The sequence below is a fragment of the Pogoniulus pusillus genome, chromosome 15, assembly GCF_015220805.1.
Source record: "Pogoniulus pusillus isolate bPogPus1 chromosome 15, bPogPus1.pri, whole genome shotgun sequence".
Taxonomy (NCBI): domain Eukaryota; kingdom Metazoa; phylum Chordata; class Aves; order Piciformes; family Lybiidae; genus Pogoniulus; species Pogoniulus pusillus.
In genome coordinates, this window is record NC_087278.1 from 149,712 (window position 1) to 171,764 (window position 22,053).

Sequence of the window (22,053 nt, forward strand, 5' to 3'; positions counted from 1 at the left end):
TTGGGAGTGCAAGGTCTGCAGCTCCTGCAGGCTGTTTGAAGCTGTAGGTGTACACAGTCCTACAAGCTCTCCGCAGCTGCTGTAATGACTGCTGAGACCCAGTGTGCCTGGGGCAAAGTGCACCCTCTGTGTCCTTATTAGAGTATGAGAAAAAAAGGTACAGCTCAGATGTGTTCCTTGTCCAGGAGGTAATTGGAGAGTTTGTAATAGGCCCTGATGCAAGCAAATAACCCTTGTGCCTAATCAGCAGAGAGACGGCGACCTTCCTGCTTCAAAGAAGAAGCGCCAGGCAGGGGAGAAGATTATGTACACTTTGGTCTCTGTGCCGCATGGGAATGACATTGCTTCTCTCTTTGAACTGGATGCCACCACTCTTCAGAGAGCTGATTGCCTGGTTCCAAGGTAAAAAAAAAGAAAAAGGAAAAAAGGGGAAAAAATAGTGCTGCATTGGCAAGGTTTCGTCCTAGCATTATGCTGGTGAGTGAAGCAGGAAGAAATCAAACAGGAGCAAGAATTTTCCTTCAGTGAAAGTGAGGTGTAAACAAGGGATGTATAAAACATGATAGTGCTGCCATGGCTGGGCAAAGCAATTGCAAGGGTGAAACACATGGTGCTTAAAGAGAGCCTGCGAAGAGGAAAGTAATGGGCTAAATACTGCAGAGATCTGTGAGAAGGAAGCTGACTCTGCGTGCTGGTTGGAAAGAAACACCATCGCTAACAGATCTGCCGGGAGTCGTTCCACAGAGGTCAAACCTGTGGTGAGCTGCACCCATGTGTCTCTGACAGCCCATGGCACCACAGAGCACACTGCTCAGATCAATTCAGCAAGTGGCTTCTGCCTTTTAATCGTGAATATTTGACGTTTCCGACGTGTAGCCTGGCTGAGATTGGCTGGAGAAGTCCCATGGTGTTGGTTGTGACTAAACAGTTGTGAGACAGAAGGGCAGGTTGTGATGAGGCTGGGTTTTAGAGCTGGGTATCTGCAATACTGATGTGTGCAGCTTTGAAGTCTATTTGCTATGCGAAACTTTTCCAGGTAATTTGCTTACTTGAATACTCAAAGCCATCAGCGTGAAAGGGTGAGTGTGAATGAGGTCCACAGTGGAGCTATTTCAAAAGTAGAATTCAGAGTACAAATTGTAGTTGATTTCTCAGCTCTGCTTTTTGATAATACCACAGATTATCATATGGAAAGGATGTTAGAAAGAAACTCATATCTGCTCTTTGTTCACTTCATTTTCAGTTGAGAACTGGTACTGTAAATGCTTGCTCCCTGGAGCACTCACAATGGTGAAGCTGTGAAACCATGGCACATTTTACTTTCTGGCTTTTATGCTGTGACAGCTTGAAAGGTTTATTACTCTGCAGAAAAAAAAATAAGAATTGGGTGTTGTTTTTTTTCACTAGATGTATTTCTATTCAAATGGGTAACACCTTCCTTTTACATTCTTTTTCTTTAAGGAATATTTTACTCCTAGGCTTATATGATGCTTAAACCCAGCATTCTGCATAATCCCAGGATGCTGTTTGTTCTTGTTGCATCTCTCCTCTGGATGAGAAGGGAGGCCTGGAGGAGAAAGAAGTGACCAGTGTGACTCATGCCCTCACGCCTCATGCTGTGTTCATGTTGTGCTCATGTGTTGCACTTTGCCCACTCTGGGCTGGGAGTGATCCATCTCACCTGCCATGTGCTTTCCTCTCCTTTAGGAACTCCTATGTCCGGCTGAGGCATTTGTGCACCAACACCTGGGTCACTAGCACCAGTATTCCAATAGATGCTGATGAAGAGAGGCCTGTCATGCTAAAGGTAAACATCTGGAGGAGTTTGACCTCTTAGACTCCTTCCTGAAGCTCTGCACTGAGGATCTCAGTTCTAACACACAAAATACCAGTAATAACTAGGATACAGGTAAGAGGATTGCTCACTCACATTAAACCAAACACTCTTGCAGATTGGGACGTGCCAAACAAAAGAGGACAAGGAAGCTTTTGCTATTGTCTCTGTTCCTCTGTCTGAGGTTAGAGACTTGGACTTCGCCAATGATGCAAACAAGGTTCTAGCATCAACTGTTGCAAAGCTGGAGAACGGGGCAATAACCCAGAACGAAAGGAGGTTAGTGAGTTGGATTTTCACGCACTCCTAAGCTGATATTCCCTACTCCCTACCTGCTCTTCTGTTGGCATGGATCTGGGATTTCCGAGTACTCTGCATCAGAGCAGCATCCCACATTTTTCTTCTTTTTTGCCTTCTGGCTGTTGTGCGACAGCAGATGTTGGTAAACACCTGTGTGATGGATTTGAGCTTCTGCCGAGCCAAGGTTTGGAATCCTCAAGCTGAGCTCCCTGGTGGCTGAAGTTCACTGCTCTAGATAAAGTTTGTTCTGAACGGTGGCTTCTTTCTGATGCGTGCAGCGAGTGCAGAGGCACTGCCTGCAGGCCTGCAGCCTGCTTTTCTCTCCGCTCCAGGTTTGTCACCAAGCTGCTGGAGGACCTCATTTTCTTCGTTGCCGATGTGCCCAACAACGGGCAGGAAGTGTTGGATGTGGTTGTTACCAGGCCGAACCGGGAACGGCAGAAATTAATGAGGGAACAAAATATATTGGCTCAGGTATGGCCTGGTGTGTTGGTCACTTGCTACTTGTTAGAAACAGAATGTAGGAGTGCTTAAAAAAAAATAGTTTTGGCTAACTTGCCTTATGCCATGTTCGATTTGTGTCTGGTTGCATTGGATAGGTAGACAGGACTTAGGCAAGGCTCACCCCTTGGTCTGTGAATCAGATGGATGCACAGGGGGTAGCATCTGATAGCTCTTTAGTTTCCTGTGATTCTGATGCCTTTTAAGACTATATTTAATAGTTGATGAAGTCTGAAACAAGCTTGCAACGTGGTTGCAACCCTGTAAGTGTTTCCCCACATAGGAAAAATTCTAACGCCTTTGTAGATGCCTGACACTCTTCACATGAGGGCAAATTTGCATGTAAATAAAAATTAATAATCACTTTAGCCTGCCAAAATTTAAGAATGCAAAAAGGGTGAGGCTGGGCAGCAGCCACCACTGTCTTCCATTTTCATTCTTGATTTATCCAAAGTTAGGCACTAAAGCAGCATTGTTTGGAGCCTGGGGAGAGCAGCAAAGAGAAAGCAATGTCAGCCAAGGCGGTGGGAAATGTGAAGCTGAAGGCACAAAGCTGTGAGTCTGAGGCCATGCTCCCACATGTGTTCTGTCACATGTAAGTGAGTGCAGGGACTCACTTCAGACCCTGTGCTGTTCCTATCAGAGAACATTTCCATTGCCTGCTGGAAGCTAAGCAACAGCCTGAGTTTGCTTTTTTGTTCTTAGTGGTGTTGGTTTTGAACAGATCTTCGGCATCCTTAAAGCTCCTTTTAAGGACAAAGGAGAAGGATCGATGCTGAGACTTGAAGACCTGGGTGACCAGAGATATGCCCCATACAAATACATGTTAAGGCTGTGTTACAGAGTTCTCAGACACTCCCAGCAGGACTATAGGAAGAACCAGGTTAGTGGTGATCAAGATCATTTTTCTGCTGATTTCTGTAACTGTAAATGCTGGATTTGACATGACTGCACTTAGAAGTGGGATTCTGTGGTCAAAGGACTGGTTTTGGTGTAGGTGGTAGTAAGAAGTCAGTGTCCTCTACTGCCTCATGCTGAGGAACAGTGGCTTTGCTGTATAGGCGCTCCTGTAAGAATTGAGTGGCCAGCAATGACTATCAGTGGCTCCCCTTGCACTTCCACAGCCTCAGACTGAGTGGGCCCACTGCTTCTGTTATTAACAGATCCTCTTGGGCACTCTGGGTTATCAAGTGGGAAGTCTGAAAACCCAGCCATATTCCCATTGCTCAGATGCTTGTGGAGAGATGGCAGGGAATCAGACCAGAGGTTATTCTGTCACACAGCCTGAGATGTCCCACTGCCGGGGACTCTCTGTGAGTGAGAAATGTTTCAGAAGATGATGCTGATGCTTGGCACATTGCAGCAGGGAAAACTGTGCTCATGTCGTAGGACTAAAGGGTCTAGATAGAAGAGGGAACTGCCCTGTGTGGCCTCTTTGCTTTCCTTCTAGAGTTTTATAGGAGTATTCTGTCTTGCAGAGGGAGGGCTCAGGAAAGCATCTTGGAACATGGTAAAAACCAAGAAATTATCATTCCTAATACTGAGTCTGTTTATTGGGGTGCATACTTCAGGTCTGCAGGTGTTGCTTTGTTCAGGCCAGTTCAAAGAAGACAATTCTGAGAGTGACTTTGATTGCTAAGTGAGCTGGATGCTCCTGGTTCTGAACGAACAGCTTCTTTAACAGGTCATTGTGGGGAACGTTCTTGTTCTCTTTCAGGAGTACATTGCTAAGAACTTCTGCGTCATGCAGTCCCAGATTGGTTATGATATTCTGGCAGAAGACACCATCACAGCTTTGTTGCACAACAACAGAAAGCTCCTGGAGAAACACATCACAGCTAAAGAGATGAGACGTTTGTGAATTTACTCAGGAGAAATCGAGAGCCAAGGTTTGAAATGGCCCAGACCTGGTTCCTGCTCTGTGTTGACAGGCTTTGCTCCTGCAGTAGCACTGCATCTGCCTGCTGCGGCATTGTTCTGCTGTGTCATGCTACAGAACACCAGAATTACCTGGAGTTCTCAGGACATGACCATGGCTGCCGTTTCAGAACTGGAGCTTACTGAGAAGAGGGCTTACGCCTCTGCAGGGCAGTTCTGAAACAGCTTCTGTGTCAGATAAGAACAAATTGCATCACAGAAAGGTAGGAGTTGGGAGGGACCTCTGGAGATCATTGAGTGCAGTCCCTCGGACAAAGCAGGTTTGCCTAGGTCAGTTGGCTCAGGATCTCATCCAGGTGAGTTTGAAAGTCTCCCAGACAAGGAGACTCCACAAGCATTCTGGATACTCAGCTGCAGTGTTCCAGCACCCTCAAAGTGAAGAATTTGTCCTTATGATTAAGTGAAACCTCCCTAGTTCCAATTTGTACCTGGTTGCCCCTTGGCCTATCACTGAACTCCACTGGAAAGCGCCCGCCCAGCACCATCCTCTTGACCTCCACCCTTTTGATGTTGATCAGCACTGAGAAAATTTCTCTCAGCCTCAGGTCTCAGTCTCTCCTTGTCAGAGAGACACTCCAGTCCACTCATCATCTTTGTGGCCCTGTGTTGGACTCTCTGAGTTCCCTGATTCTCTTCAACTGGGGAGTCCAGAATTGAGTGTAATACCATAGGTTTGGCCTCAGCAGGACAGAGGAGAGGGAGAGGAGGAGAACCCTCAGCCTCCTGGCCACACTCTTCTTAATACATCCCAGGACACCACTGGCTTTCTTGGCCACAGGAGCACCATTCCTAATCCAGAGAGCTGCTTCCTAGCAGGTTACTCCTCTTGTGTACTGGCACACAGGGTTGTTCCTCCCCAGGGACAGGACTCTGTACTTGCCCTTTTGAGCTCTCCAGCCTAGCCAGGTCTCACTTGGATGACAGCACAGCCTGATGGGGTGTCAGCCACTCTTCCCATTTTGCCCTGTCAGCAGACTGGTGAGAGGACGCTGTCCATCATCTGGGTCATTGATGAGGATGTTGAATGAGACTGGGCCCAGTACTGACCCCTGAGGAACACCCCAGTAGCCACAGGCTCCAAGCCAAAGTGAAATATTAATCTCTCCTGGCTCTGCAGTTCTGCTGCTCTCTAGCTAATCTCTTGGTGCAGATGTTCCATTTTTCAAAGCTTTTGTTACCAGTTTTCCTGCAGGTTCTGGTTTCAGGTCAGACCTGATGAAAGGTGCCTAGGGCAGTGGAGATCCCAGGGCACATGTGTCCTAGGCCAGACCTTATGCCCAGTGGAAAATGATGGCCTTGAAATCACTCAGTGTGAATTTGTTTTAAAACTAGCTTCAGGTCAGAATGTAAAGGAAATGGATCTTTCAGTGGAAAATCTTACCCCAGTTTTGTTCTTTGGATTTTCATTTGTAAAATTACTGAAGTGTCAACAGTCTAAGGAGTGAATGTGCCAAGGGCCTGCCGTGTGCTCTGCGACTGTCAGCAGTGTTCTGTTGATGGGGAAGGGTCTTGCTCAAGACACTGGTTCTTCACAGCTTCAGTTGCTCTCCATGTCTGCTGCCACTCTGCCCTCACTCTGTAAGCTCTTTTTCCTCTCCCCGTGCTAAACCGTTTCAGACATACTACTGAAGAGGGAACTACATGAGATGGGCTCCTTCTGAGTGCTGAAGGGTCTTGGTCTTTGCTGACAGTGCCACACCACTGCTCTTGTGGTATTTGCTATGTAAACACATTGTGCAGCTGCTCTGCGTTCCCTTCTCTAAAGGCGAGGTCCAAGAAAGCACAGGACAGAATGTTAGCATTGTTTTTGGCTGGAAAAGACCTCAGGATCACCCAGCCCAACTGTTAGCTAACTCTGGCAAGGCTGGACCATCTTCCTCAACACATCATCTCTGCCTTGTGAAACACCTCCAGGATGGGGATTCAGCCACCTCCCTGGGCAGCTTGTGCCAGGCTTGGAGAACCGTTTCAGAGAAGTTTCTCCTAATACCCAACCTGAACCTCCCCTGGTACAACTTGAGGCCGTTTCTCCTCCTCCTGTCACTTGTTACTGGGGAAAAGAAACCAACCCCCCACCTCACTCCAGCCTCCTTTCAAGAAGCTGTAGAGAGTGAGAAGGTCCTGTCTACAGATCCTGCCAGATCTCCACTTCAGTAAGTGTTGGCCATGTCACTTCAAAGATTTTTAAGTGCCTCTTTAAAAGGTGGAGGCATGGGATTCTGCAGTTTAGTGGAGCTCCTCTGAGGGAACGTGGCCATCTTCCTGCATATGTAACGTCTCTGTGGTACTTGGGTTGGGGAACAGCTGTAACCTAATGGGGAGGAAGGAGGAGAATGTGGATTCCTACTTTTGATTGCTGACAAGGGTGAGTGCCTTCAATGGAGTTCCTCCGCCAGACAAACTTAATACAGCCTCAGGCTGTTCCTAAGTTCTGGCACAACCCTCTAGCCTTTGATGTGCTGGGAAGTGGCACACTTGGGATGTTTTTTCTCTTCTACTGCCTGATAGTTTAACACCATTGAGGGTGGCCCTTGGAGCTGTTACTCTTCTTTACCTGCTGTGAGCCCGCAAAGGTCCTGTGCTGATAAATCTCATGATCAATGCTCCCTTGAGTTCCTTAGTGATAGATGCTGGAGGTTCCTGCTGTGGTGTGTCTGTGTGGAGGTTTAAATCTCATATTATGTTGCACCTGTGGTTTTCTCACTGCAGATTCTTGGATTATCTGTCAGACCTGTGTGTATCTAACACCATGGCCATTACCAGTAACGCAGAACTGATCTGCCAGTTTATGCTGAGCCAGGGAATGCTGACATCTCATCCAGACCAAGTGAGCATCCATAGTCAGAAGATGCTGTTTTGTTATCTGCTGTGTTGTGTTGTTTGCAGTGCTTTGCTAGTGACTCCCTTGTGAATGCTCTGTGTTTCCAGGCTGGTTTCAACACAGATGGACAGCCTTTTCGAATGTTCAGCTATCTCAGAAGACATTGATGAGGAGGAAGTGTGGCTTTACTGGATCGACAGTAACAAGGAGCCTCATGCAAAGCTATCAGGCATCTGGCTCAGGAGGCAAAGGAGGGCACAAAAGCAGATTTAGAAGTTCTTACCTACTACAGGTAAACCTACTCATTTTAATGGATGGAAAGACTTGCAGAAGATTCTGGTGCTTCAGAGGGAGCCCAGTCCTCAAGTGAGAATTTCAAAGGGCAAGCTGACCCTTGCTCAGCAAAGCTGCTCTTGGGTTTAGAGTCTATCAGAAAGGCTGTGAGCTGGGGTTCTGAGGTGCACTGCTTCACACCCAGGAGCCTTCTGTGTTCCTCATGTTGCTGCCATTTTAAGGTACCAGCTGAACCTCTTTGCACGGATGTGCCTGGACCGCCAGTACCTTGCTATCACCAGATCTCCGCACAGCTGTCGGTGGACTTGATCCTGCGGTGCATGTCCGACGAGAGCCTCCCTACGACCTCCGTGCTTCCTTCTGCCGCCTGATGCTGCACATGCACGTGGACAGAGACCCCCAGGAGTCCAGTGGTGCCTGTCAGATATGCCAGGCTGTGAGACTGAAATTCCTACAAAGATCACGATTCATGAGTGAGTTGACAGTGTTTCAAATGAGAGTACAAACACTCTTTGGGGGGTCAGTCTCAGTTGCACATGTCTACTCTGATAAAAAGCATGTGTGAGTGTGCTGTGTTGTGAGCACAGAGCTGTACTTTATGGTTACTTTTGGGTGGCTTTAATGGAAAGATTTCAATTTCAGTTTTCCACTGTGTTCTTGTGGGGAACAAGCTGGGATAACGAAATGGCCTTTTCCCTCAGACCATCTGACCTTAGAATAACCCAGTTTTGTGTTAACATCACAGATGTGCTAGCTGGAACTGGTTTTTTATCTTTCAAGACTGAACAGAAAGACACAGTTGGAAAGTCAGAATTTGCAGTTAGGTACAGCTGCTGCCCCTGAAACAGTTCACAGAGGCTTTGGCCCCTATCCAGCAACAGTACTTAAGCACATGTTAAATTTTGAGCATGGGAGAAGGGACCTATTGACTTGAGTGGAACCCTGTCTGGCCTAATTGATTTGATGGAGCAGTGCCACTGGGTAGAACCAGGCAGGGAGAATCTGGCTGAAGAGGCAGAGAGGAACAAGTGCAGCTAGCAGGACTGCTTGTGCTGGTGAGAGGCAGGAGTCTCGTATCATATCTGAAACGTCAGCCCTAGGTGGTGGTGCAGAGGAGGAGCTGACTGCCTAGCACTGCCAGTCTTCCTCCTAGAAGCCAGTAACTGGCCAGCTCAGACTGAGCACCTTACTGAACTGCCACGGCAAGATCCCAGGGCGCTGCCTGCCACAACTGCAGCATTTCCCTGTCGCCTTGTTGGAGGGGAGGTTTGTGCCTCCTCTGTGCCTTATCTTTAAAGCATGAGCTGGCCTCTCCCCCTTCTCCCCCCTGACTGTCAGTCCACAGCATCAGCACTGCCTGGGGTTTCTTTAGTGGCAGCTGATCCTGATATAGAGCTAATTTTCACATCTTACTGTGCCTTGTGTTGCAGGTATGATTCTTTCACAGACTCTTCAAGGAATGAAATGAAGAGGAAGTTTGCTCTAACTATGGAGTTTGTAGAAGAGTACTGAAAGAGGTTGTCAATCAGGCCCTTTCCTTTTGGAGACAAAGAGAAAAACAAACTTACATTTGAGGTACTACTTGGCTCTCTGCATCCCACATGCTCTATCCTTTCAGACCTTCCTAACCCTCGTGTTGGTTTCTGCTCTCTGTTGTAATTTAACTGGCCAATTGTTTTGTCTGTCTCTGAAAATCATGCCATGTCACTGGCCTTAGTGCAAGGCCTGTCTTTAGATCAGTGGATCTAGATTGTTCTAATCTGAGTGCTCTCTGGACCTGAGTCTCTGTGAAAGTTGCAGTGTGCCTTGCACAGTCCAGTACCACAAAGGTTGCCGAGACTTCCTTCATTTTCCATTTCTCTTTCTCATAGGTGGTGCACCTGGCTCGAAACCTCATCTACTTTGGCTTTTACAGTTTCAGCGAGCTGCTCAGGCTGACCCGGACACTGTTGGCCATTCTGGACATCGTTCAGGTTCCTATCTCGTCGTACTTCGAACGCCTGAGCAGGTTTCAAGATGGAGGTGAGAGGAGCAGCCACCTTTGTTGTTCCAGTGTGCAATTCATTATTTGGATTGGAAATAGGTTATGGAATGTCTCACTGATCTTCCAAGGGTCTTTATTCACACCCAAAACCTCCTACACAAATATGTGACAGGATACATTAAGATGGTCAGCTGAAAAGGAGCCTCTTTGACCAGTGTCGCCTTCATGACTTGTGGCGGTGCAACTGCTCCTATGCTTGTTTGGAACTGAATTTCAGATCTGGATCTAAGTCTCGGTGTCCTTTGTGCTGAACCTTCCAGGCAAATGCAAACAGCATTTACCTGGGCACAGCAATTTATATAGGCTCCTGTGCCACAATCATTAATTTGTCATCTTAGCACTCCACACAGTGAACGTGGTGTTATGGTCCCACAGCTGCAGAAGCACTGGACACAAGTCCAGATGAGGCCACCCTCTGTGTGTATTTATCAGTTTAGAATATTCTTGACCCAGAGCAGAGTGCCTGTCTGAAAACCTCAGGACGCTACTGTATGTCCTACTGCCTTTCCTGCTGTGGCTTAAAGCTGGTTGAAGAGTGAGCATGCCAGAAAGGTGCTGAAGCACAGCGGTTTGGCTTTCCTGTCTGTGTGCAAGGACAGTCCCGTGGGTTGAGGGCTCAGGAGGCTGATTGATGGCAAAGTCTGGTTTGGTGTGTGGCTGCTGTAAGAGTCATTACACTGCCAGCTGGCCCACAGCACCTAAAAGGATGACTTGTTTTGCTTGAAACAACAGTTCCTTGGTATTTGCTCTGGAGGCTTTTTCTGTGATGTGGGTTTAAGGTGTTTCAGGACTCCTCTAACCACCGTTTTTGAGCACCCTGCTCTTTACACCCCAAGAGCATATTTCACATCTGGAAACTCCATTACTCAGTCCTACCAAGGAAGTGCTCTTCATTTTGTCGAGTCAGACAAGCCCAAATATTTCCATTAAGAAAAATCACGCAGAATCCAATCAACAGTAACATCAGTTGCAGAGAATCTTAGAAAGGCAGCTCAAGAAGAGAACCAGGTAGGGCAGTTGCTGACACTCTGAGACAACTGCTGTGACTGAAATTCCTGCTGCTGCCCTTCAGTGTTTCATGTGGAACCTTGCTGATGTGGAAGGAGAACCAGATAGCAGGGGCAAGAGTTTGGCTGGCATAAGTTGCACTCATTCCTGAGACTGAGAATTTATTCCAGCTGAGTTTTTTGATCCACTCTTCTTCCTTTTCCCTCCAGTTTTATGTTACAACACCCTTTTATCAGGCAGCTGTCCTACAAAATCAGCCCTGTGATTGTCCTGCACTCACACTCTGGTGTTGCTGCAGGGTAATGAGAAGGCTTGAACGGGTGCCCGACCTGCTTGTGTGCTCTCTACCTGTCAAGTATCACTCAGCTAGCTGTAGCTGAGGTGTGATGTGTCCACACTAAGCTAGAGAGAGCTGAGCTCAGGGAATCCGTGGGGCTGCTGCTGTAGCGTAGTTGGCTGCTTCTGTCCTTGGTCCTTTCAGACTTCTTGAACTTGTGCTTGAGCTTTCAGTAAGGTGCATCAAGTACCTATGTTTTGTATCTGAGTAATGTTGGTGGGCTGGGAATTCTGTGCCTCTGCATGGTGCTGGACTACAGATGATGCTAAGGAAAAGTGAGTCCAGCACTTGAAACTGGCCTTGAGTCTGTTTGACAGGGAAGTCTTGCTGTATCAAGGTTGCTGAAAGAGGCCTGTGAAGGAGATGATCACATGTCTGATGTTCTTGGACTTTTTTATCTTCTGGGGAAGGCGAGAGATTAGAGATGTGATTCTTCAGAGCTTTACACATGCCCAAGCAAGTCTGACCCGTAGGTCCTGTGGAGTTTGGATCTGCCTTGTCCATGATCTGCTAGGGATCGTGGGAAGTGAACAGGCCAGCAGAGAAATTTGGCTTGTGAATTTCATCTGGATCCTCCCTGACTCTGACATCAAGGAGTTAGGCAGAGCTGGAGATGTACTCACTGGTTTTCCAGCTTTAGAGTGCTCCTAAGATTGGTGCTCAGACATGCCCCTTGCCCTTTTCCACAGCTGTTCTCTCTCTGTTCCAGGCTGAGGTGAGAACACGTCTGCTGTTCTGTCACTTGCCTGCCCTTGGCTTTTTCAGCCCCTTCTCACTCATGCAGCTGCTCTCAGGCTGTTCATTACAAATGCCTGCAGAGAAGGTAGCTCAGCCTGGCTTTCTGGTGCTTTTTGGAGAACACGTTGGCATTTTCTGTTACTGGGGTGGCCTGCTGACATCTTCTGAAAGGGATTGCTGTTTGCTGACTTCCACAACACACAGAGAGGGGTTGTTCCCTCTTTTTGTGCACGGTGTCTGCTCACTTAGATTGGAGTCCAGCATTGAACAGACTGTGGAGACAGGCAGGATTGAGCTGCCTTTCCACTCAATTCCAGGTCCACAGCAAGCAAAGCTTCCAGCATCTGCAGCATTATCCCTGTAATATTTTAGGGAAGTTTTAGGGAACTGGTGAGCTTGGCCCTTTACTGTTTTGGCCACTGCTCCACATCATGAGAATTCTACCCAGGATTTTGAGAATGGGTGGGAATGTATTAATGATGGGTGAAAGAGTGAACTGGGTCTTGGCTGTGGGAAGCCTGCTTGGAGTTGAGCACCACAGAACTGAAGCAACTAAATTTAAAACCAGCAATCTGGCGCCTTCTTCCCTGTTTAATGTTTATCTCTTGAACAGACCCACTTATTTCAGTAGAAGTCCTTGCTAAGGAAGGAAACAAAGCTGACAAGTGTTGAACTGTTTCAGCAAATCTGCAGAGTGGGAGATACTTTAAGACACAGTAGAAGTTGCATGGAGACTTAATTACACTTTTACCTCAAGATGTTCTTTTCTGTCCTTTGCTTACGTTTTGAGTCACCTTGGTGGCTGAGGTAGCCCATGATGTTGAGTGTGAATTTCTCAGTCTTGGTTCTGCAAAGATGCGCGGAAGCTCCTGGTGTTACTGCAAACTTCATTCCTTACTCTGTTCAAAGTGCTTGGTTTGGATGCCATTGGCAGCTGCTTTGACCAGATCTAAGTCAGTGTGCTGAGACCTGGGCAGTGCAGCTTTCAGTGTCACCTTCCTCGGTGAAATCAGGTTAGGGGAAGTTGGCTAGAAGCACTGGTGGAATAACAAGAGATGCCTGGTTCTGGAGATGCTTCTTGCCTGAACTGCAACCTGAAAGTGAATTGACTTTTGGTTTTCTATTTGATTTGTTTGGGTTGTTGTGTTTGGTTTACAGTCAGAATGCACTAACTTTGAATTGATTTTAGAGGTTATTTGAAGCTTTTTCTGGTTGTTTTTGGTTGGTTTCTTGGTTGTTTTTTGCCCCTTTTGGATTCTAAAAAAATATGGGGTTTACAAATGCACTGCCTGTACCCTAAAGAGACATTTTCTCTTAAGGGGGAAGCAGGGACTTCATTTAGCAGTGCTGTCATTGTGGCACCTTTGAAGAGCATTGTAATCTCTTGCAGTATTAATTAAAGGGTAAATCATTGCTTCCCTATTAAGTGCATCATTCTATGCTGCATCATCCTGAGCCAGGGAAACAATCTGCCCTGTCCCATACTGGACATTTGTTCCATCTGAATTAACACCTTTCTCTAGATGCAACTTGGTGTTCCAGATAGTCAAACCATGCAGCTGCAGCATATGCCAGATCTGAAAGATGAAATGACATGGTGGCATTGGCAGGCAAACTGCAGATTTGCCATGCAGCTTAGAGCTACTTAGTTAACATTGCTTGGGAATTGGAATGATGACTTCAAGGGAATGCATCCTTGAATTTACACTGCATGTGTCTTAGGATGCAACTCCAGTGCCATATGTCAGTTTGACATAGTCCTTGTTGATCAGGTGGCTCAAGGCCCCATCCCACATGGCTCTCAACCCTTCCAGGCTTGGAGCCTCTAGAACTTCCCCGGGCAACCTGTTCCAGTGCCTCACCACCCTCATGAGGAAGAATTTCTTCCTTATGTCTGGTGTCAGTCCAGCCTCTTCCAGTTTGAAGATGTTACCCTCATCCTGTTGCTCTTTGCTTTTGTCAGCATTTCTACTCAGCAACAGCAGGTAGCTGCACCCGATGTCCTCAGACTGTGAAATGGATCATGAGACATCTGATCCCTGTGTCATGCTGCAGGCTCGGTTGCTTTGTTGTACTGTACCCCAGAGGACTTGACCTTGGCAGGTGTCAGGAACCCTCATTCTCTCCTGATGGGCTCCTCTCTCTGCAAAGGAGTGCTTGTACATAAGTGTCAGGGGACTCGCCCAGGTTCTGTCCCCCTGGTTATACCTGCCAGTCTGCTTAGTCCCTCAGCTTCCCCTCAGCCAGAAGATAGGTGATGTTGTCTTCCAGCCCTCTGGATGACAAGCAGAGATGCACGCCGCTTAGAAGCACAGAACAGAACAGAGCTGAGAACAAGGCTGCACCTGCTGTGTCTGTTGTGTTTGTGGCTCCTCTGACCAAGAAGAACCAGGTTTCTTGGCCAGGGTTGTGGCATTTCTCAGCCTCTCATCTGTGTCTGTAAGCTGCTTTTCTGTCTGGCTACCAATCTCAGACACCTTCTTGAAGCACCCTTTGATTAGCAGAGCTAATGAAACAGTGGCTGCCTGGCAGGCTGTGACCCTTGGCAAAGATACGTCAGCGAGCAGCTGCTGCTGGGTGCAGAATATTGTCAGGCCAAACAGGCAGGGCAGTCTGAGAGTTTGATTCTCCAACATGGACCGTTTCTCCTTCCTTCTTATTCTTTCTTCATCTGAGACCTGTGCATTGCTGTTGATTCCAGAGGCCATTGCTCTTCTAGGAATCAATATCCAATTCAGAACTGTAAGTCATTGAGGATCCTCAGGATATTTCTTACCCTCAAGGCCAGCATGCTGATGTGTGGCCTTTTTTTAATTCATCTAACATCTGGGGCAGGAAAGCTGCTCTGTGGTTTTGGGGATAGGCAACATCGAGAGAACCTGCAGTCTGTCAGAAGGTGAAGCTTGGTGGAGTTTCACCATGGCTGGCACCAGTGAGCTGGTGCACAGAACTGGGAGGGCTGGTGGCTGTGCTGTAGGTAAGCAGAGGTGAGGGTGGCTGCGTTCATCCTGTGAGTGGGTGGCAAAACTGTCTAGTGGGAACTGTGGGCTTTTGGGGTTGCTTTGCCTCATTAGATATAAGGGCTGTGTGAAATGTAGAAGTGATCTCACCTGCTGCCCATAATGTCCTGCATTAAGTTTTCTGTGAGGCTTACCTGAGGTCATCTAGTTACTGAGCTCTGAAAAATGGCTTAAGGAAGAAATAAAGTGTGGTTCTTGGCCTGTTTGTGGTAGCTTCTGCAGCCTTTACGAGCAAATTCTGTAGAGAACCTGTAAAAATTCATACCTTTTTCACAGAGAGAGCTGTAAGGTTTAATGCCTGTGGCAAGTAATAGATGGTTCTACAGGGTTTGAAAGGAAATGTGTTCCTTCAGGCACTGAAGGGTTGTTATATGTCTCAAAAAATGGCTGTAACTTCTCAGGCAGACAAATGAGACTGCATGGAGCAGTGTACTTAAATCAATAAAAGCAGGGACATGTAGAGCCCCAGGGCAATGATTTCCTGCCAGAGGGGCCCCAGGGACTGCCACTGTAACTTCTTAAGAGGACACTGACACTTGAAGAAGCCTGTGGTGGAGCAACAGTGTGGTTTTCACTGGAATCCACGAATTCAAGGCAGTTTGAAGTCCAGGTTCCCATTCAAGCACACATCTGGAAGTGTCTTGTGTTAACTGCTGCCTTAAAACCTGGCTGAGTGCACTTACACTGAGGCAAGGTCAGGTTTGATGAGTTCCCTCAGCTGCTGCTCCCCAGCTCTGCTCTTCAGTCCCTTTTCCAACTTTGTTGCTCTTCTCTGGACCTGCCCAGCACTTCAGTGTCCTTTTTGTAGGGAGGGCCCTCAAAACTGAACCCAGTACTCAAGCTGTGGCCTCTCTACTGCTGAGTCCCAGGCCACACCAGTGCTGATCCAAGCCAAGATGCTGGTGCCCTTCTTGGCCACCTGGGCACACCTTGGCTCATCTTCAGTGCTGTCAACCAACACCCCAAGATCTTTTTCTGCTGGGCAGTTTCCAGCCATTCTGCCTCCAGCCTGGAGCATTCATGGGGTTGCTGTGACCCAAGTGCAGGACCCAGCACTTGGCCTTATTGAATCTCAACCCACTCGCCTCAGCCCTGCAGAGCCTTCCTGTCCTCTATCAGATCAGCTCCCTCCCAGCCTGGTGTCACCTTCAGACTGATGAAGCCTTGATCCCCTTGTCCAGATCATTGATAAAGATGTACTGAGGTGGTGGAGTTGCTGTCCCTGGAGGTGCTCAAGAAAAGACTGGATGGGGCACTTAGTGCCATGGTCTAGTTGATTGGACAGGGCTGGGTGATAGGTTGGACTGCATGATCTTGGATGTCTCTTCCAACATACTTGATTCTGTGTTCCCTGGTGTCTTGGGTATATCTGTGGAGTAGAGGGCTACTGGCTTTGAGGGTATCTGCTAGCCTTTGAATCTGTCCATTGTGCATGGTTCTTGGCCCTGGCACTGGAGTGCTGAGGACACTGAGTAGGAGGAACAACCTGAAGGAAATGGATAAATTGCCAGCTGCCTTTGCAGTTGCTTTGCTTCCTCAGCCTGGTGTTCTGTCACTTACCATCCATTCTGCTGTTGGAAGTTTTGCAGCCAGTAAATGGCTTAGCAAGAGAATGTTTATGTAGAAAACGAAGTCTTAGATTATCCCCTGCTTTGATAATTTGGGTGGTTGTTATTTCCCTCCTCATAACCGACTCTTCCAAACAGTCTTTTCTTCCCAGAGAGGATGCTGTGCTGTCAGTTGTGCCAGATTGTATGAGATTTTGTGCTGGAAACTGATACTCAGTAGGAAGTTGTGCTGAGTGTAATAAAGCAATGGAAAGGAGAGGCACAGTTGTCTTTTCAGACCATGACAAGCATTCTCTTTTTCACTCTTCCACCAGTGCCCATCAGTCTGCAGCCCCTTTCAGTTACCGCTAGTGCACGCACACCATGACTGCACTTCCCCTGAACAGCCTCTGATGGCTTCCTTGCTATGGGGGGTTCTTGGCATCTGACCTGTCTTGGCAGATTGAGGAGCAGAGAGAAAGGGAAAACTGGAAGAGTGGAAGAAGATTCATGGAGATTGCCTCATGTTCTCCTCTATTGGTCAGCCACAGCTCTGAGTACTTGTGCAGTGCTTTGCTGGGCAGAGAAGTGGTTGGCCACGCTCTTCGTGCCACACTTCTCAGCCACATATCCTTTGAGGTCAAGGTATTCCAGTGAAGACAACAAATGGTGGAGGTCAGCAGGTTAAGGGTGGTAGGACCATGTGAAGCACAGTTCAAGTTTCTCTTCACTTGTCTCTAGCAAGAAACACACAAAAGCAGACAAGGACCACACCTACTTACTACCAGTCCTGGTTTAGCTCAGCTAACTCACTGAGGCAGCAAAGTCAATTTTCCCATGTTCACTGGTATACAAGAAGTACTTTGGAAATGCAGTTAAGGTCAGAGCCCTGTTACTTTAGTTGTTGTGTGCATATGTGCTAAGAGCTGGCATCTCTTTTACTGAGCTGATGGGGTTTGTCTTGCATTGTTGTAGGCTTAGCTGACATGAAGGCAGTGGCTGTTTAAGCCACAGTAAACTTTCTGCTTGCCTTACCTCAAAGACTCATCCCCTTTTCCTGCTGAAACAACTGTGTTAAAGCCAAGAGAGCACAAAAGCATAGCAAGAAAAAGCAACTCTGCTGCTGGGCCCTGATGCTTGTGAGTGACAGATTTAAATCCATGCTTAATGTGGTCTACACTTCTGAGGTTGGACAGATAACACTGAGCACCATGAGTGCTGATTGCTGGGGGACCTTTTGGAGGAGAAGCTACTGCCCACTCCTTATGTATCTGAGTGATCCCTGAGGCTTCTTCTGGAGAACCTCCCAGTCTTGAGATGCAGTTAGCTGCTTCATGCATGAATGTGTTGTTTGGCTGCTGCCTAACCCCAAGAGATGGTTGCGTTCCATAAACACCCTACAAAAAGTCTTCCATGAAAAGACTGCTGAAGTGCTCCAGATGCTGGATTGTTTTTACTCTGGGAATGTTCTCCGCAAGCCTGCTCCATGTTCATTGAAAACAAGAGTCACCATATCAGGCAGCTGCTTAAAAAGTCACAAACTGGATCATAGGAAGCTCCTCCTCAGCATGAGGTGACACTTCTTTACTGTGATTGTGCTGGAGCCCTGGAGCAGGCTGCCCAGAGATGTTGTGGAGTCTCTCTCTGGAGACTTTTGACCCACCTGGATGTGTGTTCCTGTGTGACCTGCCCGGGATGATCCTGCAGGGGGTTGGACTGGATGATCTTCAGAGGTCCTTTCCAACCCCTACTATTCTGTGATTCTAAGTTCTCCAAGATGAATTTACCCATTACACCTATCTTGCTGCACCTGTTGATAGGAGTCATGCAGTGCTGAGCCACTTCCCATCTCATCTGTGAATTGTAAACTGGATTAAGCAGAATGTTCTCTCACTGAGATCCTTTCCTGTGTGTCCATGAGATGCAAGTGGCAGTGACAATAAGCACCACCTTAATCCTCCTTTGCTGTGCTGACCTCCCTGTTCAGATTAGTTGTATGAAGGTCAATAATGAGGGAGTGTTATGGACAGTGCCATTGGGAAGTGGCTTCATAGCTACTGCTCACTGGTTTGTCCTGTCTGGTGTTTCATAGGTAAGGGAAAAGGACAGTGGCCATTTTTATTTCCCAGGTGCTTTTATAGGCACCCCATCATCACACTCCCTGTGTTAGATCAGGCCTCTCACTGCTCTTTTTAGAGATGGAGAAAGTAGTCTTCTTATTTATGGAGGAGATCCTGAAATACAGAGAGTGGCTAATTCCTTGATCCTGGAGGGAGTTGATTCCCATCCCCTGTGGTACCTGTGCAGCACCCCACTGATAGCTGAGTAGTAAGGAAGATGTATCCTGTAGACAAAACCTCAGCTTCTTTCTCCAAGAACGTGAAGTCCACCCAAAACATTGCCTAAGTCCTTGTGCAGAAGACATTGCCTTTTTGGATAACTTTACCCCAACTGGACTTCAGTCCTAAAGGATGGGCAGGAACTTTTCAAGATAAAATGGAGTTCCTGTCCCTCATCTGGAACAAACTGCAGTTGTGTCCAGTTTTTGAGAAGAGTATCTCCTGGGCTTGTCTTAAACTTGAGTGGTTTGTTATCAGCTGGTAACCCCACTGACTCAAGCTCTTCTAGCAACAATTCCTGAGCTCTGCTTATAGTCACCTCTACAGCTGAGTAGAAGGAACTTTGAAAACAGGCTGAGGGAGAGAGGTTGATGACTTCTCAGCTGAGATGCAGAGCAGGAGCATCACTGTCCACAAAGCAGCTGCACAGCCTTTAGGAGACTTCTCCATCAGCATGAAGGACAGGCTGGTATGAAAGAAGTAATTTATTTCATGGTTTGAAGATGCAGAAGATGCAGAAAGTCACTAACTGAAGCTACTCTATCCTCCACTTAGTGATCTAGCTTGACATGGGTGTACTGGACTGTGGTCAGCGCACACTGGGAGAAGGAGATGCCCATGCTATGCTATTCCCCAGCTGCTTGATGTGGTTTGAAAGGAAAATCTGCTGCTTTCAATTTGCAGCAGAAAGGGCATTTGAAATTATTCCATTTGTCTTAAGCTAGTGTGAGCAGTGAGGAGAACTCTGTACCTGCCTGATGCAAGGATCCAGCCCCTGGTTTGACTTAGAGTTTTGTTTTCTTTGTGTCATGCAAAGGCAGAAATAATTTTTCCCCTCCTTTGCAGGGACTTGAAGTGTTGTTTTCGGCAGACCAGTTCAGAGTGATTGCACACCAGACCAGATACCACATGGGCTTGTTTTTCAATATGCCTGTTAAGACTGTAAGAGGGTTTGGCAACATGCATCTAGGTGTGATATGCAGCTTGGCAAGCAAGCTTTACTCACAGCCAATACACACCTGTTTGTTTCCTGCACAGGGAACAATGTTATGAGGACTATCCATGGTGTAGGAGAGATGATGACCCAAATGGTGCTGAGCAGAGGATCTGTGTTTCCCATCAGTACCCCAGATGTACAGCCAAGCCTTCACCCAAGCAAGCAAACCAGCACCTCAGACAGTGAAGATGTGATTGTAATGGACACCAAACTGAAAATCATTGAGATTCTGCAGGTAATAATGGTTGGTGTGATGTCACACCACGGTCACTTCATGGTGCTTTGCTTATTCACAGTGGCCAGCTCTGTTACCTGCCTGCTTAGTGCTCACTGGGCAGGTTGCTGTGAGATATGAGGAAGAACACACCTCTGTGTGAACAATGCTCCAGCTGTGGTCCTCTGTCACACCTGCTTTGCTTCTGAAGGACAGCTGTAGACACTGCTTTTATAACTGTGCCAATAGAGGCACTTGTCCTTCCAGCTGCCTCTCTGAGGTTTTCTGGGCAGGGTGTCTGTTTCCAGTCTCAGAAGCACTCCTTTCACACTGGGGTGGCTTACTTGGCTACAGGGTTTTACTCTTCTGCTACAGCAGTTTGATGAAGGGCAGAAAGGACCTAGACCCTCTGAATGATACTGTAATGACAGAAGGGACCTCTGAAGACCACCCACTCCAACCTCCCCTGATAGAGCAGGGTCACCCAGAGTAAATCACCCAAGCCTTGCATGCTCTTTTAGAGTCCGTATCATGTTTGTACTCTCAGATTGAGAGCAGCCTGTGGGCTGCTGGGGCTCTGTCCCATCCTGAGATGGAATTGTCACTGCACTGCTGGTGAGTGAAGCAGCACCTGTTGCTCTGACATTGTTCCACAGAGCACATCCCAGCTGCTGCAGTGCAGATGCCCCAGAGGAACGAGCCAGTGCTTCCCATGAATTCTGCAGAGCTGTTGGTACCACTGTCACTCCTGAAGGACAGCATTTGTCCTGCCAGCCTGGAAAGGACTTAGTTCACCTCCTGTAGCTGTCATCTGAAAGGCTGTCAGTTGTGAGAGTTGCCTCAGTTCTGCATACTTGGTTCCAGAGCTCCCTTAGGTGGAGGTTTCTGGTGGAGGACAGTGAGGAAGTAATCCCAATGTGTTAATTTGTAGCTTGCTAGTTATGGTTCAGTAGTGGGGTGAAGTGGCTGTGGGTTAGCAAGCTGCGGGTTGGGTGATGGGTGCACATTTTGTGATGAGTATTTAAAGGACAAAATGAGTCCCTTTCATTCAATGTGCAGTAGAGGATTGACTGAAATCATGTCACCTTTCCTAACTCTGCTGTTACCCTAAAAGGCAAGGGAGAACAGCTTAGATTTGTTATGGTGCCATGCCCAGCTAATGCCACAGTGATTAAAACTATTCTTTTCTCAGAAACATTTCAGTCTACAGTTACAGAATTCTCGTGTGTCCTCTCCTTTAAGTCAGGGCACTTTGTACAGAGGAGCTTTCATTCTGCCACTGGGCAGCTGACTGTGCATAGACTTGGGAACTTTACATGGTAAAAATCTTCCAACTTTGGAGGAACTCGGTCAGGGAACCCAAATAAATCTGCCTTGTTGGTTGTTGGTTTGAAGATTTTAAAGAGAAGGAGTTGCTTTTAACCTGGTGTTTGACCTGCTTTAGAGGGATAGTCCTAGCCAAACCCTGCAACAGTGTTCTGGAGCTGAGAGCTTTGACTTTAGCTAGTGGTCAGAGAAACAGTCTGCTAAGTCATCCTCTGAGTCTTGGTAGCTTAACAAACATGCTTTCATCTGCATTCATTGTAACCTCTGTTAAGTGACCTGAGCCTTGTGTCGCTGCATGGCTGCAGGCAAGGCGCATGCATGTGGGAAGCGCTGAAAGGCAGCTGATGGGCATCCAGCTAGCGAAGTGCCAGTCCTTAAACTGTTTCCAGGCTGTTTATTTCCCTTGCTGTTCCAGTACACAAGCAGCCCTTCCAGCTAGGAGTTGTCCTCTGTGAGTTTCTGATCGACTGGTAAGGAACAGAAGGCAGCAACAATCAGAAGAAAGCAGAGTGTCAGCTGGGGGGATTGCTGCCACTATTGGAGTGGTAGCCTCCAAAGTCAGACTTTTTTTTGGCCACGCTACTAGCAGCTGATGGAGGAGATGCTCCTGACATCCTCATCTGGTCCTTAGTAACACAACAAAAGACACCCCCAGGCTTGTGCTTCACCCCATGGGAGCCTGGAGTTACTGCAGCACTGCAGCCCTTGGCTGTCTAAGAGGCTGAGCCTTGAGTCTGTTGTCTTTATTTTCAGCTCAACTCCACTTCTTGTCTTTATGGGGCATTACAAGTTAAG

At 47.4% G+C, this 22,053-nt stretch overlaps 1 protein-coding gene across 1 annotated transcript in view; it reads left to right on the plus strand.

Annotated features, from left to right (window-relative positions):
- Positions 1-22,053, plus strand: part of ITPR2 (inositol 1,4,5-trisphosphate receptor type 2) — a 204,644-nt gene that overhangs the window by 62,238 nt on the left and 120,353 nt on the right. Inside the window, 19 exon segments of the mRNA XM_064154862.1 lie at positions 248-402; positions 1,708-1,807; positions 1,953-2,113; positions 2,467-2,608; positions 3,360-3,518; positions 4,353-4,479; positions 4,482-4,524; positions 7,283-7,384; positions 7,386-7,400; positions 7,502-7,608; positions 7,611-7,686; positions 7,910-7,962; positions 7,965-8,021; positions 8,024-8,097; positions 8,099-8,125; positions 8,127-8,161; positions 9,119-9,263; positions 9,560-9,710; positions 19,760-19,953. Coding sequence (XP_064010932.1) covers positions 248-402; positions 1,708-1,807; positions 1,953-2,113; positions 2,467-2,608; positions 3,360-3,518; positions 4,353-4,479; positions 4,482-4,524; positions 7,283-7,384; positions 7,386-7,400; positions 7,502-7,608; positions 7,611-7,686; positions 7,910-7,962; positions 7,965-8,021; positions 8,024-8,097; positions 8,099-8,125; positions 8,127-8,161; positions 9,119-9,263; positions 9,560-9,710; positions 19,760-19,953 — 1,923 coding nt within the window.